The sequence below is a fragment of the Leucoraja erinacea genome, chromosome 4, assembly GCF_028641065.1.
Source record: "Leucoraja erinacea ecotype New England chromosome 4, Leri_hhj_1, whole genome shotgun sequence".
Classification (NCBI taxonomy): Eukaryota; Metazoa; Chordata; class Chondrichthyes; order Rajiformes; family Rajidae; genus Leucoraja; species Leucoraja erinaceus.
Window position 1 is genome coordinate 57847779 of NC_073380.1, and position 16399 is coordinate 57864177.

At 46.2% G+C, this 16399-nt stretch overlaps 1 protein-coding gene across 1 annotated transcript in view; it reads right to left on the reverse strand.

Moving 5' to 3' along the window:
- The window catches only part of cdh7a (cadherin 7a), a 294111-nt gene that overhangs the window by 46712 nt on the left and 231000 nt on the right, over positions 1 to 16399 (reverse strand). The window contains 1 exon segment of the mRNA XM_055634342.1: positions 15991 to 16178. Coding sequence (XP_055490317.1) covers positions 15991 to 16178 — 188 coding nt within the window.

Sequence of the window (16399 nt, forward strand, 5' to 3'; positions counted from 1 at the left end):
CTTGGTCACATCTTCAGAAAACATTCAAATTTGTGAGACTTGCGTTCCCATGCTGACAATCTCTAATGGGTCTGAACAACAGTCTCAACCATAAATGTCACCTATCCATTCCATTTACAAAGCTGCCTGACCCACTGAGTTAAGGGGCTGTCCCACTGCGGTGACCTAATCTGTGAGTTTAGAAGAGTTTGCCCTCGACTCAAACTCGCAGCATGTACGACACGAGGTCCTAGGAGGTCCTATGAGGTCACTGGAACTCTCCTTCATGCTAGAGGGAAGTTCCAGAATACTTGCGGCTTCAGATAGGTCGCGGAAAACTATTCAGCATGTTGCAACATTTTCCGTGAGTAAAATTTGGTCGGCGTGGTTCTTTACTGCAGTGGAGTGGGGTCGCTATGTAATTACAGGCAGTCGAGAGCAGCCATAGGCAATCTCCTTCGCTGACCAGGCATTTTGATTGGATCATTGGAGTTTTCAGGACCAAGGAAAACCGACCGATAGGTAAAATGCCCGCTAAACTTTATTATACTTCCTAAAAGTGTCTCCACTCCTTCTCCCCCCCTTCGTCCCCCTTCTCTCCACCTCTCTCTACCCTTCTATCCCCTTCTCTCGCCCCACCCCCCTCCCCCACCTCTGCGCTCTCTAAAGGACTTACCATAAACTGTGGCAGCCGTTTACCTTCCTCATCATCGCGGGTGTAAATTTCAGACAGCGCTCCCCCGCTTTCCCTGGCCCCCCGCCATTGCGATGTGTTTGTGTGTGTATGCGTGTGTGTGCGGTCGGTCGATCCAGCTCGCGGTTTCAACGCGGACGGTCGATCCAGTTTGAGGTTTTCCAGGCGAGTGCTCACGAGCTTCAAGGTCGAAGGCACTCTTCTTAACTCGCGGATTAGGTCGCCGCAGTGGGACAGCCCATTTACTCCAGCATTTTGTGACCTCCACTGACACTGCCTGACCCGTTGTGTTACTCCAGCACTTTGTATTTTGCTCGATTCCAGCATCTGCAGTCCTTGTTTTAGTTTAGTCTAGTTTCGAGATACGGCGCGGAAACAGGCCCTTTCCACCACATGAGTCCGCACCGACCAGCGATCCCCACACACTAACATTATTCTACGCAAACTAAGGACAATTTATAAAGATACCAAGCCAAGTAACCTACAAGCCTCAAAGTCTTTGGAGTTGGAGACCCCGGAGAAAACCCACGCAGGTCACGGTGAGAACGCACAAACTGCGTACAGACGGCAGGGTTGAACCCGGCGCTGTAAGGCAGCAACTCTACTGCTGTGCCACCGTGCCGCCTCCTTGTGTACCTAATTAGTGTTTGGCTTTCAAAATAAATCCTGTCTCTCTGGATCCTTTCTAATAACTAATAACCAAGGCACATGGATATCCAGGGAATGACGGGATATAGGGATTATGTGCAGGCAGATAAGTGTTGGGCTTGGCATCAGATTTGGCACAGACATTGTGGGCCGAATGGCCTATTCCTGTGCTCCACTGCTCTATGTCCTATGTTCTAATGTAATGTAATGCCTCCCGGCTTGTAGTTCCTTGGCTTATCTCTTTAACTAGATGAATAAACAGATGCCCTGGCTTATCTTCCAGTGTGCAAAACTTGGACAGAATGAGTTTCCTCTGAAACTCTTTGCATCCAGGATTTGGGCGCAAAAATGCATCCTAGTTGGAAAAGCAAATTAATTTCAACAGACTGATTTAATCACTGCTCTTTCTCCCCATCCCCCCACTCGTAACAAGGGCAGAGTCCCCCTGATCCTCAACTTTCACCCCACTAGCCGCCACATACAACAAATAATCCTCCGTCATTTTCGCCACCTCCAACGTGACCCCACCACTCGCCACATCTTCCCATCTCCCCCCCGTCTGCTTTCCGCAAAGACCACTCTTTCCTTAACTCTCTGATCAATTCTTCCCTTCCCTCCCGCAGCACCCCCTCCCCGGGCACTTTCCCTTGCAACCGCAAGCGATGCTACACGTGTCACTTTACGTCCCCCCTCAACTCCATTCAAGGACCCAAGCAGTTATTCCAGGTGCGACAGAGGTTCACCTGCATCTCCTCCAACCTCATCTATTGCATCCGCTGCTCTAGATGTCAGCTGATCTACATCGGTGAGACCAAGCGTAGGCTTGCCGACCGTTTCACCGAACACCTCCGCTCAGTCCGCATTGACCAACCTGACCTCCCTGTGCCTCAGTACTTCAACCCCCTCCCATTACAAATCCGACCTCTCTGTCTGGGCCTCCTCCATGGTCAGAGTGAGCACCACCGGAAATTGGATAAGCAGCACCTCATATTCCGCTTGGGCAGTCTGCACCCTAGCAGCATAAACATTGAATTCTCCAATTTCCGGTAGCCTTTGCTGTCTCCTCCCCTTCTCAGCTCTCTCTCAGCCCTCGGGCTCCTCCACTTCCTTTCTCCTTTCTTCTCACCGACCCACCCCACCCCCCCTCCCCCCACCCTACATCAGTCTGAAGAAGGGTTTTGACCCAAAACGTTGCCTATTTCCTTCGCTCCATAGATGCTGCTGCACCCGCTGAGTTTCTCTGGCACTTTTATCTACCTTCGATTTTCCAGCATCTGCAGTTCCTTCTTAAAGATGGATTTAATTATTTATTTCTGCTCAAAATTGTCTAAAGTAATTTGATACTTATAGATGAAAGATACAAGGTGCTCAATGAGTCAGGCAACATCCCTGAGGAATATGGATAGCTGAGTTCAGTTGAGTTTAGTTTTGTTTAGTTTGTGATATTTCAGGTCAGGATCCTTTTTCAGACTGACACAAAGTGCTGGAGTAACTTAGTGGGTCAGGCAGCATCTCTGGACAATATGGATATGGGTCTGAAGAAGGGTCACCCATTCCTTTTCTCCGGAGATGCTGCCTGACCCACTGCGTTACTCTAGCACTTTGTGTCTATCTATGGATTGTTTAGTTTAGTTTAGTTTAGTTTAGTTTAGTTTAGTTTAGTTTAGTTTAGTTTAGGTTAGTTTAGTTTAGTTTAGCTGGTGACGTTACAGCCAGAACCCTTCTTCAGACTAAAAAAAGGGTCCTGACCCAAAACGTCACCTATCCATGTTCTCCAGGGATCCACTGAGTCACTCCAGCAAAATGCTTTGTTTTGTCATTGATCCTTACTGATGTGGTTTTTGTTTTCTCTAACTCCATCTTCCGAGAGCAGTGAACTTGATCGTGACAGGCAAATCTGTCTTTAATGATGTCGGGGAGGACTCCCGATATGTGCGTGGTTTTAAATTAATCTTGCACAGTTGGACTGATAATTAGCTCACCACCCTCCACCGGTATCCTGCGGCAACCCTTGTATCCTCCGCAGTTACAGGTTTGGCTCTCTCTGTGTCGGTCGACACAGGGTCTAGCTTCTCACAGCTCTTGCCATCTGGGCAACAGCAAAGACTCCATCTGCTTCCCACCAGACTTATTCTAAGGCTGGTGAATGATTGAAAACCCTGCGTGCTTTCTCCCAGTAGTCTGGATGTACCACAGCATCGAGCGATGTTCGTCGACTTAGAAGGGTCAGATGCTGTCAAAGTCAAAACTGCACTCGAAACAAGTGTCTTGTGGATTAGGATCAATCACCATCTACCCCCTCCCACCCAACTGCACCTGGCCTTTTTCAACCAACCTTCTCCTCTTGAAGGACACAAGGTGCTGGAGTAACTCAGCGGGTCAGGCAGCATCTGTGGAGAACATGGATAGGTGACGCTTCAGGTCGAGACCATCCCCCTTCCCACACCGCTACTCTCCTCCCTTTGGCTTCATAATCCTCAACTAAACCGGGGTGGGGGGGGGGGGAAGAGAAGGAGGGGGTGAAGGGGGAAGGGGTTTTGAAAAGGCCCGAAACGTCAGCTATCCATGTTCCGCAAAGATGCTGCCTGGCCTGCTGAGTTACTCCAGCATTTTGTGCCCTTTTGTGAAGTAACCAGAATCTGCGGATCCACTGGTCTCAGGAACAACTTCTTCTTCTCTGTTCTCAGGATTCCAAACGGTCCTTCCATAAGCTAGGGTACTGTCCAATTCACCTGACCCGAAACATCATCTGACCATTCCCTCCACAGATGCTGCTTGACCCACTGAGTTTAGTTTAGTTTAGTGTAGAGATACAGGATGGAAACAGGTCCTTCGGCCCACACAGTCCGCGCCAACCCGCGATCCCCGTACACTAGCACTATGCTACACACTGGGGACAATTTACAATCTATACCAAAGCCAATTAACCTACTAATCTGTACATCTTTGGAGTGTGGGAGGAAATCGGAACACCTGGGGTAAACCCAGGCGGTCACGGGGAGAACGTACAAACTCAGTGCAGTCAGACACCACCCGAGTTCAAGATCAAAACCGGGTCTCTGGCGCTGTGAGGCAGTGGCAGCGCTGTTAACAGCTGCGGCTTGCCTGCAGTCCATTTGTTTTTACTTTTTTGTTGTTGTTTTCTTTTACCTGTTTTAGTTCATTTTGGTTTATTAGGTTGTGTGTGGGGGGGGGGGAACATATTTTCTGTCTCTTCCTTCGAGGGAAGGCGACTTTTTCTTGTCGTATCCCCCTTCTCTGCCTCTGTCTGCGCTGAGGCCTAATGGCAGAGCTGGTGGCCTCCAACTGCGACCGACCTCGAGGCTCCCGAAGCAGAGCCAGCCAGGACTAGGCTGGCCGACTTCGAGGCTGAGGCGGCGGCAGCCCGACTCGGAGCTGAGGCTGCGGGACTTGGAGCTGAGGCGGTGGCAGCGCGACTCGGAGCGGAGGCGGAGCTGAGGCGGCGGGACTCAGAGCTGAGGCTGCGGGACTTGGAGCTGAGGCGGTGGCAGCGCGACTCGGAGCGGAGGCGGCGTTCGGCTTTCGGCAGCGGCCCGACTCGGAGCTGAGGCTGCGTTCCGGTGGCGGCCCAACTCACTGAGGTGGGGGTCCGGCTTTCGGCAGCGGCCCGAATCGGAGCTGCGGCAGCGGCGACATCACTTCGGAGGTTCGGCCGCTGGCCCAGTGGACGACCGGGACCTTGCAGGTTGCAGGTTGGTGAACTGTTTCCAGAGCTCCCACAACTACAGCTGAGTCCGCTGGACTGGAGGGCAGCATCTTCGGCCTGGATCGCCTCAGCGCAGTGGGAGAACAAGGAGGGAAGAGACAGAGACTAAGACTTTTGCCTCCATCACAGTGAGGAGGTGCTTGGTGAACTCACTGTGGTGGATGTTAATTTGTGTTTATAACCATATAACCATATAACAATTACAGCACATGTTTATTGGATGTTTTGTTATTTATTATTATTGTGTATGACTGCAGGCAACGAAATTTCGTTCAGAACGAAAGGTCTGAATGACAATAAAGGAATCTAATTTAATCGAATCTAATTCTACCAGCTATGCCACTGTGCCTGCATTTACGTTGGGAAAGACTAGACCAGGGGTGGGGAACCTTTTCATGTTGGAATGCCGCATTGTTAGCTGTAATCTAATAAGGCCACATCCAAGAAACTTCAATGTTATACTTCAAAATGTACCTTATTTTGTAAAAATCTAACTACTATGTACTAACTTGTACTTGAAATAATTGTTAATTCTAAAGTTAATTAACCATTTAATGGCTTTGTTTCCACTGCTTTTTGTGGGAAAGCATTTGAATATTTGGTTGCAACATAGGTACGCAGTTTCTGCTGATCTTCTAGATGAGTATCAGTCTTTTGTGGCCTTAAGGGCGTCTTGATTTGGGTTAGGTAAGAGAATGTAGATTTGCAGCAATAAGTGGTTGAAAAGCAAGAAAGCATTTTTCGTGCATGTCAAAGTTAATGTACATTCTGGAGTCACATTCGAACTAAATGATGAGCATAACAGGTGTTTAAATAGCCCTCATGACTTACTAATGCTTTAATTGTGGCCGTCAGTCGGGGAGGATTATTTTGTTGAATCTTCTTTTACTTTTTGGTATTTTAAATACGTTCATTTTAAGATTAAAATTAAAATAATAAAAGACGAACAAAAACACATTAATAAAAATAAAAGGATTTGTTCTACAAAATTTGGATTCATGCAAAAGGCCACACTTAATGGTCTTAAAGCCGCAGGTTCCCCACCCCTGGACTAGACATTAATCCTTCAAAGTGGAAGCCTCAACAAGCCGCTTTGGTGACTAACAGTTTCAGAATTAATCTATATTGTCTAACTTGGCAGCGTTTATGATTTGGCAAAATAAAAATCAATCAAGAGAATCAGCTTCAATTTTTCTGTCATCCACTTCGATGTAAATAATGCTTAATTTGACAGGACGTCCTTGGAAGGCACTTTTATTTACTATTAGACACCAGTGCCTTCAGATAGATGCATGCATCCAACCAACATCATCCGTTTACTTCTGCACTCAACTTGGCCTGAACCACCCATATTGAAGCAATTTCCAAGGAAGCACACCATCACCTCTGCATCCTTAGAAGGCTTAGGAAGTTTGGCATGACCCCAACAACTCTTACAAACCTCTACAGGTGTGCTGTAGAAAGCATTTTATCGGGATGCATCATGGTATGGTTTGGGAACAGCTCCATCCAAGACTGTAAGAAATTGCAGAGAGTTGTGGATGCAGCCCAGACCATCAAGCAAACCAACCTCCATTCCATTGACTACACTTCATGCTACCTCGGCAAGGCACCAGCATAAACAAGGACCAGTCTCACCCCGGTAACTCTCTCTTCTCCCCTTTCCCATCAGGCAAGATGTACTGAAGTGAAAAAATGCATACTTCCAGATTCAGGGACAGTTTCTTCCCAGCTGGTGTCAGGCAACTGAACCATCCTATCAACAACTAGAAAGCGGTCCTAAGCAACTCATTGCAGACCCTTGGACTATCTTTAATCGGACTTTACTGGACTTTATCTTGCTCTAAACATCATTCCCTTCCCTCTATCATGTATTTGTAATGAACGTATTCATGTATAGTCTTTCCGCTGACTGGTTAACATGCAACAAAAAAGTTTTTGACTGTACCTTGGTACACGTGACAATAAACAAAACTAAACTAAACAAGGCAGACAACGCTTTGGGACAGGACCCTTCTATGGCACGGTGATGCAGCGTAGGTGCTGCTGCCTCATAGCGCCAGTGAACCAGGTTCGATCCTTACTACGGGTGCTGCCTGTACGGAGATTGTAAGTTCTCTCTGTGGCTGCGTGGGTTTCCTCTGGGTGCTTTGGTTTCCTCCCAAACTCCAAAGACGTGCATGTTTGCAGGTTAATTACGAACAGTTCAGGTTATGAACAGTTAACATAGACCATAGAACAGTAAAGCACAAGAACAGGCCCATCAGCCCAAAATGCCTGGACTGAACATGATGCCAAGACCAGCACTGATCTACCTGCACATAATCCATATCCCTCCATTTCCTGCATATAGTCTCATAAATGACACAATCGTATCTGCCCCTACCACCACCCCTGGCAGCTCATTCTAGCCACTCACAACCCTCAGTGTAAAAAATTTGTCCCGCACATCTCCTTTAAACTTTGCCTCTCTCACCTTAAATCTATGCCCTCTAGCATTTTTCCTTCCTTTTCCTACCCTATCTATGTCTCTCACACTTTTATGCACATCTATCAGGTCTCCCCGCAACCTGTGGTGTTCCAGAGAAAACAATCTAAGTCTGTCCAACCCCTGTAGCTAATTCAGGCATCGCTCCAGTAAACATCCTCTGCACCTTTTCCAAAGCCTCCACATCCTTCCTGTAATGGGATGACCAGGACTCAATGGTTTAATGGCTTAATGGTGCCTTTATTGATGCATGCGCAAAGTGCTAACACAGTGAAATTCTTTATCCTACAACCAGTCCAGTAGAGTGTTGCCATTATACCCCCAATGCCAAATGACCAAATGTACATAATAGCCTACTGAGCCCGCATGCAAGAGGTACCATGTTTTGGCATTGTTTTCAAAGTCCACGCTCTAGTTCTTATGCGGGGTGCTGTTCCAGGCAAGTCCGGGGCTGTTGCGGGCCTCCAGCAATCTCCTCCGTTAGATGCCATGTCCCTCTCCTTGCCTGCCCACGTTTGTTCCCGGGAAGATGCCGTAGTCGACCACGAGGGTCGCGGTGGGCCAGACCCCGGTTCCCTCTCCTCTCCTCTCCCACTGGCCTCGCTCCTCGCCCTTCGTCGCCAGCTCCATCCTCCTGGTCTCTGGTCTTTGGCTCCCCCCGTAGGCCGCGGACCTCTTGAGAATAGCAGACACTACTCCAAATGTAGCCTAACCCAGTGATTCACAACCTGGGGCCATATGGCCCCAAAGGGGCCATGGCAAATTTCAGGGGGGCCACAGAAAAAATTTGGGATTTAGGGGGCCACAGGTTCAATGAAGGGGGCCGCAGAGCTACCACCCTGTTGCCTCCTAAATTTTAGTTCTAATAAATTTAAATCTATGTAGTTGAAATATATATTTTAATGTATGATTATAAATGGTTGTTTTATTGAACCCACAAAATATTTTTGATGGTTGTGGAATAGAATAAAAGAGAATAAATGTGCAATTAATAGACACTGATATTTTTATGGAAGGTATTATAATATTGAAGTACTTTTTTTCCGCTAATAATGTCAGGGGGGGACCACAGAAAAATTAAAAGATCCCAAGGGGGCCATGAGCTAAAAAAGATTGGGAACCACTGGTCTAACCTCTCTCTGTAGCTAATACCCCCTCATCCAGGCATCGTCGTGGTAGGTCACAGTTCTCAGGAACGGAACCCTGTCATAATCTGGAGGCTTCCTGCACAAAATTATGTGAGGCAGAGCTGGTAAGAAACATTTCCCCGGCAGTGGTAAGAGAGACCAGAGGGTTTAAGGTAAGGAGTAAAAGTTTTAGGAGGGGAAAAATTCTGCGGTAGAATTTTGTTTCACCTAGACGGTGAATGCACAGCATGAGGGGTGGTGGAGATAGAGATTTGCATAACATTTAAGAAAGTTCTGGATGAACACTTGAATTGCCAAAGCATGTTAGGATCTAGACCAAGTGCTGGTAAAAGCGCATAAGACAGAAGTAGGAGCAGAATTAGGCCATACAGCCCGACAAATCTGCTCCGCCAATTATTCAATCATTGCTGATCTATTTTTTCCCCTGAACCCCATTCTCCTGCCTTCTCCCCATATCCTTTGACTGCCTGACGGATCTAGAACCCATCAATCTCCATTTTAAAAATACACAATGACGGCCTTCTCCGCCATCTGTGGCAATGAATTCCACAGATTCATTTCCCTGTGGCTAAATACATTCCTTTTCCTCTCCATTCTAACGTTATGTACTTTTATTCAGAGACTGTGCCCTCTGGTCCTAGACTTTCCCACTACAGGAAACATCCTTTCCACCTCCACTCTATATAGGCCTTTCATCATTCGGTTGGATTCAATGATATTTGATGACTATGGATAGGCATTAAGGGATAGCATGGGCATGCTGGGCTGAAGGGCCTGTTCTGTGGAGAATTACTCTAGGCCTGGACTAAAATTCCCATTGTGGCATCTTAGCAATGTAGCCTTTATTGCAGTATTCTAAAAAGTAAACTAGACCTTCATTAGGTGGAGGGTAAATGGATCGAGCTGCCAAAGGAGGTAGCTGAGGCAGGTTCTATAATAGGGCAGCACAGTGGTGCAGCGGGTAGATTTATTGTCTCACAACGCCAGAGACATGTGAGTGCTGTCTGCATGGAGTTTGCACCTTCTCCCTGTGACCATCTGGGTTTCCACTGGGTGCTCTGATTTCCACTCACAACCCAAAAACATGCGGGTTTGTAGGTTAATTGGCTGCTGTAAATTAACTCCACCCAGTGTGTAGGGAGTGGATGTGAAAGTGGGATAACATAGAACTAGTGTGAATGGGTGATCGATGGTCGGTGTGGGCCGACGGGCCTGGTTCCATGCTGTATCTCTAAATACTAAATACAATCCAATGAAAAGATACTCGAACATGGATTGGAAAGGTTTAGAGGGATACAGTGGCTTGCAAAAGTATTCATACCCCTTGAACTTTTCCACATTTTGTCACGTTACAACCACGAACGTAAATGTATTTTATTGGGATTTTATGTGATAGACCAACACAAAGTGGCGCATAATTGTGAAGTGGAAGGAAAATGATACATGGTTTTCAAATTTTTTTACAAATAAAAAACTGAAAAGTGTGGCGTGCAAAAGTATTCAGCCCCCTTTACTCTGATACCCCTAAATAAAATCCAGTGTAACCAATTGCCTTCAGAAGTCACCTAATTAGTAAATAGAGTCCACTTGTGTGTAATCTAATCTCAGTATAAATACAGCTGTTCTGTGAAGGCCTCAGAGGTTTGTTAGAGAACATTTGTGAACAAACAGCATCATGAAGCCCAAGGAACACACCAGACTGATCAGGGATAAAGTTGTGGAGAAGTTTAAAGCAAGGTTATAAAAAAATATCCCAAGCTTTGAACATCTCACGGAGCACTGTTCAATCCATCATCCGAAAATGGAAAGAGTATGGCACAACTGCAAACATAGAAACATAGAAAATAGGTGCAGGAGTAGGCCATTCGGCCACTTCGAGCCTGCACCGCCATTCAATATGATCATGGCTGATCATCCAACTCAGTATCCGTACCTGCCTTCTCTCCATACCCCCTGATCCCTTTAGCCACAAGGGCCACATCTAACTCCCTCTTAAATATAGCCAATGAACTGGCCTCAACTACCTTCTGTGGCAGAGAATTCCAGAGATTCACCACTCTCTGTGTGAAAAAAGTTTTCCTCATCTCAGTCCTAAAAGATTTCCCCCTTATCCTTAAACTGTGACCTCTTGTTCTGAACCTACCAAGACATGGCCGTCCACCTAAACTGACAGGCCGGGCAAGGGGAGCATTGATCAGAGAAGCAGCCAAGAGGCCCATGGTAACTCTGGAGGAGCTGCAGAGATCCACAGCTCAGGTGGGAGAACCTGCCCACAGGACAACTATTAGTCGTGCACTCTACAAATCGGACCTTTATGGAAGAGTGGCAAGAAGAAAGCCATTGTTGAAAAAAAGCCATAAGAAGTCCCGTTTGCAGTTTGCCACAAGCCATGTGGGGGATACAGCAAACATGTGGAGGAAGGTGCTCTGGTCAGATGAGACCAAAATTGAAGTTTTTGGCCTAAATGCAAAACGCTATGTGTGGCGGAAAACTAACACTGCACATCACCCTGAACACACCATCCCCACTGTGTGAAACATGGTGGTGGCAGCATCATGCTGTGGGGATGCTTTTCTTCAGCAGGGACAGGGAAGCTGGTCAGAGTTGATGGGAAGATGGATGGAGCCAAATACAGGGCAATCTTGGAAGAAAACCTGTTAGAGTCTGCAAAAGACTTGAGACTGCTGCGGAGGTTCACCTTCCAGCAGGACAACAACCCTAAACATACAGCCAGAGCTACAATGGAATTGGTTAGATCAAAGCATATTCATGTGTTAGAATGGTCCAGTCAAAGTCCAGACCTAAATCCAATTGAGAATCTCTGGCAAAACTTGAAAATTGCTGTTCACAGCCGCTCTCCATCCAATCTGACTGAGCTTGAGCTATTTTGCAAAGAAGAATGGGCAAAAATTTCAGTCTCTAGATGTGCAAAGCAAATACCCCAAAAGACTTACAGCTGCAATTACAGTGAAAGATGGTTCTAAAAAGTATTGACTCAGGGTGGCTGAATACTTTTGCACGCCACACTTTTCAATTTTTTATTTGTAAAAAAATTTGTAAACCATGTATCATTTTCCTTCCACTTCACAATTATGCACCACTTTGTGTTGGTCTATCACATAAAATCCCAATAAAATACATTTACATTTGTGGTTGTAACGTGACAAAATGTGGAAAAGTTCAAGGAGTATGAGTATGAACTGTATATGCTAAACAAAGGCTAATCCCACTAGCTTAGATGGGGCATCTGGATCGGCATAGAAGAGTTGGGCCGAAGGGCACATTTTCATGCTGTATGTATTGATGATTCAATTAAATCATGTGTAATGGTGATCACAAACTGCTGGATGATTTTAAAACTCCATCTGGTTCATTAATACCCTTGAAGGAGAAAATCTGCTCTCTCTATGTGTGCACCTTGCAATATGATGAAGACGCAAGGAACTGCAGATACTGGAATTGTGCATGGAATACCAAGTGCTGGAGTAACTCAGCAAGTCAGGCAGCATCTGTAGAGGACTTTGTGTTTTTATTCCCTCCGCCTAACTGAAAGATTTCTCCCCAGGCAACATTACTGATGAATCTGCTCGGTACTCTCTGGAGAATTAATCCATTCTTCTAACTGCTGCACCACTTCATTCTGAATTGACCCGTAAAATAAATATTATAGTAGATGAGCAGCCATAATTCATGCAGATATTTTTGGACTTTAGACTTTATACTTTAGAGGTACAATGTGGAAACAGGCTCATTGGCCCACCGAGTGAACACCTCATACACTAGCACTATCCCGCAGACTAGGGACAATTTACAGAAGGCCAATTAAGCTAGAAATCTCCACATCTTTGGAGTGTGGGAGGAAATCGGAGCACCCGGGGAAAACCCTCGCGATCACAGGGATCACGTATAAATTCTGTACAGACAGCACCCGTAGTCAGGATTGAACCCGGGTCTCTGACGCTGTAAGGCAGCTATTTTCCACTGCACCACTGTGCCGCCCCCTAAGATCAAAGGACAAAGTATTTTATTTCTTGAAGGTCTTTTTTATCAGTTGGCTCAGTGGCACAGCTAGTAGAGTCGCTGCCTCACAGCGTCAAAGACCTGGCTTTGATCTTGTCCTCGGTGGAGTTTGCACATTCTCCCTGTGACTGCGTGGGTTTCCTCCGGGTCCTCTGGGTGCTCCGGTTCCCTCCCACATCCCAAAGACATGCAGGTTTGTAGGTTAATTGGCCCTATAAATTGTCTCTAGTGTATAGGCTAGAGCTAGTATACCGTGTTGTGGCAGGTCGGCGCGGACTCAGTGGGACTATTGGTAGGTGACCATGAGAAGGGTATAAGCTATAAAGAGAGGTTAGAGAAACTTGGTTCATTTTCTCTCGCAAGCTGGAGGTTGAAGGGAGACCTGGTAGAAATATAGCAAAATTATGAGAAGCATAGCTCGGGGGTACAGAACCTTTTTGGAAATGTCAAAGATCAGAGGGCTTTGTTTAAAGGAGATGTGAGGGGCAGGTTTTTATACACAGAGGGTGGTGGGTGCTGGAATAGGTGCGGTGGTGGAAGCAGGTACGATAGTGGCATTTAAGAGATTTTTAAGCGGACATATGGATGTGCAGGGAATGGAAGGAAATAGATCACATGCAGTTTGGTGAGATTAGTTTACCTTGGCATCATGTTTGGCACGGTTATTGTGGGCCGAAGGGCCTGTTCCTGTGCTGTACTCTTCTAGTTCTCTGGTGCCATTACCGAATAGTAAAAGGCTTAGAGAGAGTTGATGTGGAGAGGATGTTTTCACTACTGGAAGGGTCTAGGACCAGAGGTTATAACCACAGAATAAAAGGACGTGCCTTTAGAAAGGAGATGAGGAGGAATGTCTTTAGTCAGAGGGTGGTGAATCTGTGGAATTCATTACCACAGACAGCTGTGGAGGTCAAGTCAATGGGTATTTTGAAGGCGGATATTGACAGATTAGTGATCAGTGCAGGTGTCAAGGATTATGGGAAGAAGACAGGAGAATGGGGTTGAGAGGGAAATATAAATCAACCATGAATGGTGGAGGGGACTTAATGGGCCAAATGGCCTCATACTGCTTCTAGAACATTATATGCCAGTGTTTACTTTGAACTTACTCGTGACATCTAAAGGCCTAATAGTATTAGCGTGCGGTGATCGCTGGTTGGCGCGGATTCGGTAGGCCGAAGAGCCTGTTACTGTGCTGTATCTCTAAACTAAACTAATCTAAACTAAACTAAATTCTGGATAACGTCAACACAGATGTACAGCAACGTCCTTGACTGGTGTCCTCGATGTCTTAAAAGCTTTGAGGTACTTCAGATATTGTGATAACGGTTTAAGGGCAGAATTGGAAGGTTTGATACAGAGGCTGGATGTGGGATTACTGTTGGTAAGACAGGGTCAGTTTCCATCTGCAGTAGACATTATATATAGATTCATAGACAAATTGGAGACCAGCCAAAGTGCTGCGTTGTAACTGATAAAGCAATGGATGACACAAAAAGATAGTAACTACATGTGACAGTGGTGAAAATTTATGTGTAACCTGTCATCTCAAGATCTGTTATACACTTCATCGCTCCAGTGAGGAGAATATGGTATTCCTCAAGCAACGCAGATGATAACGCATTAAAATCCATGTTCTTGCCCATGACAATGTCAAACATCAGAGGGACAAGAAACTGCAGATGCTGCTTAACAAAAAAAGCACACAAATGCTGGAGTAACTCTGAGTTTGCATTTATTTTATAGGGACGTGTACCGAGGTACAGTAAAAAGCTTTTGTCGCATGCTAACCAGTTAGTGGAAAGACAATATATGATTACAATCAAGCTGTCCACTGTGGCTTAGAGGATCAGGCAGCATCTTTGGAGAACATGAAAGATGCTCTCTTTCACCTATATCCCTCCCTCTTGCTTCACATTTCACTATTATTCTCTCCTTATCTGACACCCATAAAACCATAATACATAGGAGCAGAAATAGGGCATTCAGCCCATCAGATCTACCCCACCATTCAATCAAGGCTGATCTATTTTTCCCTCTCAACCACATTCTCCTGCCTTCTCCCAGTAACCTGTGACAACCTTACCAATCAAGATCATATTAATCTCTGCTTTCAAAATACCCAATGCTCGGCTTCCATAGCCATCTATGGCAATGAATGCCACAGAATTGCCCTATCTATTCCCCTCATGATCTTACACACCTCTAGAAGATCACCCCTCAGCCTCCTGCAATCCAAGGAATGAAGTCACAGTCTGCCCAACCTCTCCCTATAGGCCAGGCCCTCAAGTCCTGGCAACATCCTCGTAAATCTTCTCTCTTCACTTTCCAGCTTATCAATATCACTCCTATAGCAAAGTAACCAAAACTGAACACAATACTCCAGATGCAGCCTCACCAACCTCTTGTACATCTGCATCTCGAGAGCTTGCTGAAAATTCCTGGAACTATATTGGCTTCTCTCCATTCACTCTCCAACGGCATTCAGTTTAACCAGCAAAACATTTATTCTCACACTTCAGAGGAGAAGGTGTCGTACGGATGGCTGGTAAGCAGACTGGCTCGGGGGAGGGAGTGCGGGTGTCTCGATGGTGTAGTGGACAGCTGGACGCCCTGCAGACTGGGTGCCGCTCCAAGAGGCCGAGTGCTTGGACAGGGCCGGCAGCTGTGGAGCAGCAGTGGAGGACACCACGGCGGCGCTTGGCAGGCTGACCCTGCAACGCCACAGGACATGGTCAGGTCAAGAACCCTGCATGTACAAACTGGGACTTGAAAATGGCACCATAGCTGACATATGTGATATGCATTACATATACCATCATAAGTCACTGGAGCAGCATTAGGCCATTTGGCCATCAAGTCTACTCTGCCATTCAATCAAGGCTGATCTATCTTTCCCTGTCAACCCAACTCTGTCTTCTCCCCATAACATTTGACCCCCATACTAATTAACACACTTGTACTGTATCTGAGATGCTTGTCTGAAATGTATCTGTACTTACGTATAGTCGTATTTGCACTGAACTGTATACAAAAATGAATTTATCTGGACCTCATTACATGTGATAAATAAAGTACCATTAAACCATTTAACCATTGAACTATAGTATTTACCCTTTGTGTAGAAAGGAACTGCAGATGCTGGTTTACACCGTAGACACAAAATGCTGGCATCACAAAATATGTGTCTTGAACTGAAACTTCACCCATTCCTTCTCTCCAGAGGTGCTGCCTATCCCGCTGACTTACGCCAGCATTTTGTGTGTATTTTCCCTTTGACCAGTCTTACCTTCTGAAGCGTAATGATACCCTCTTGAGTCTCCTTGTCGGTGGAAATCTGAAGGATAGAGAGGCCATCGCCATCAATGATTCGATATTCCATTTCTGCGTTTGGCCCAATGTCATCATCAAGAGCTTTTATTTTCGCAACAGTAGAAGCCACGGGTAAGGATTCAGGCACGTTGTATTGATAAAACCCTGGTGGAAGAAAGTAATAATAAATATCCGCCTAAAACTGCCCACAGTACATGCCTGTCTGGATGGGCACTCACAGGTATGTAGCAACAACAGTAGACCATCCAGCCCCTTGTGCCTCTGCAACATAGAACATCGGGGTGGACTGCCGAGAGCGAAGGGGGACAAACGCCACTGAGAGCAAGGAGGGTCGCCGAGATTGAAGGGGTGACCCAGCAGGGGGT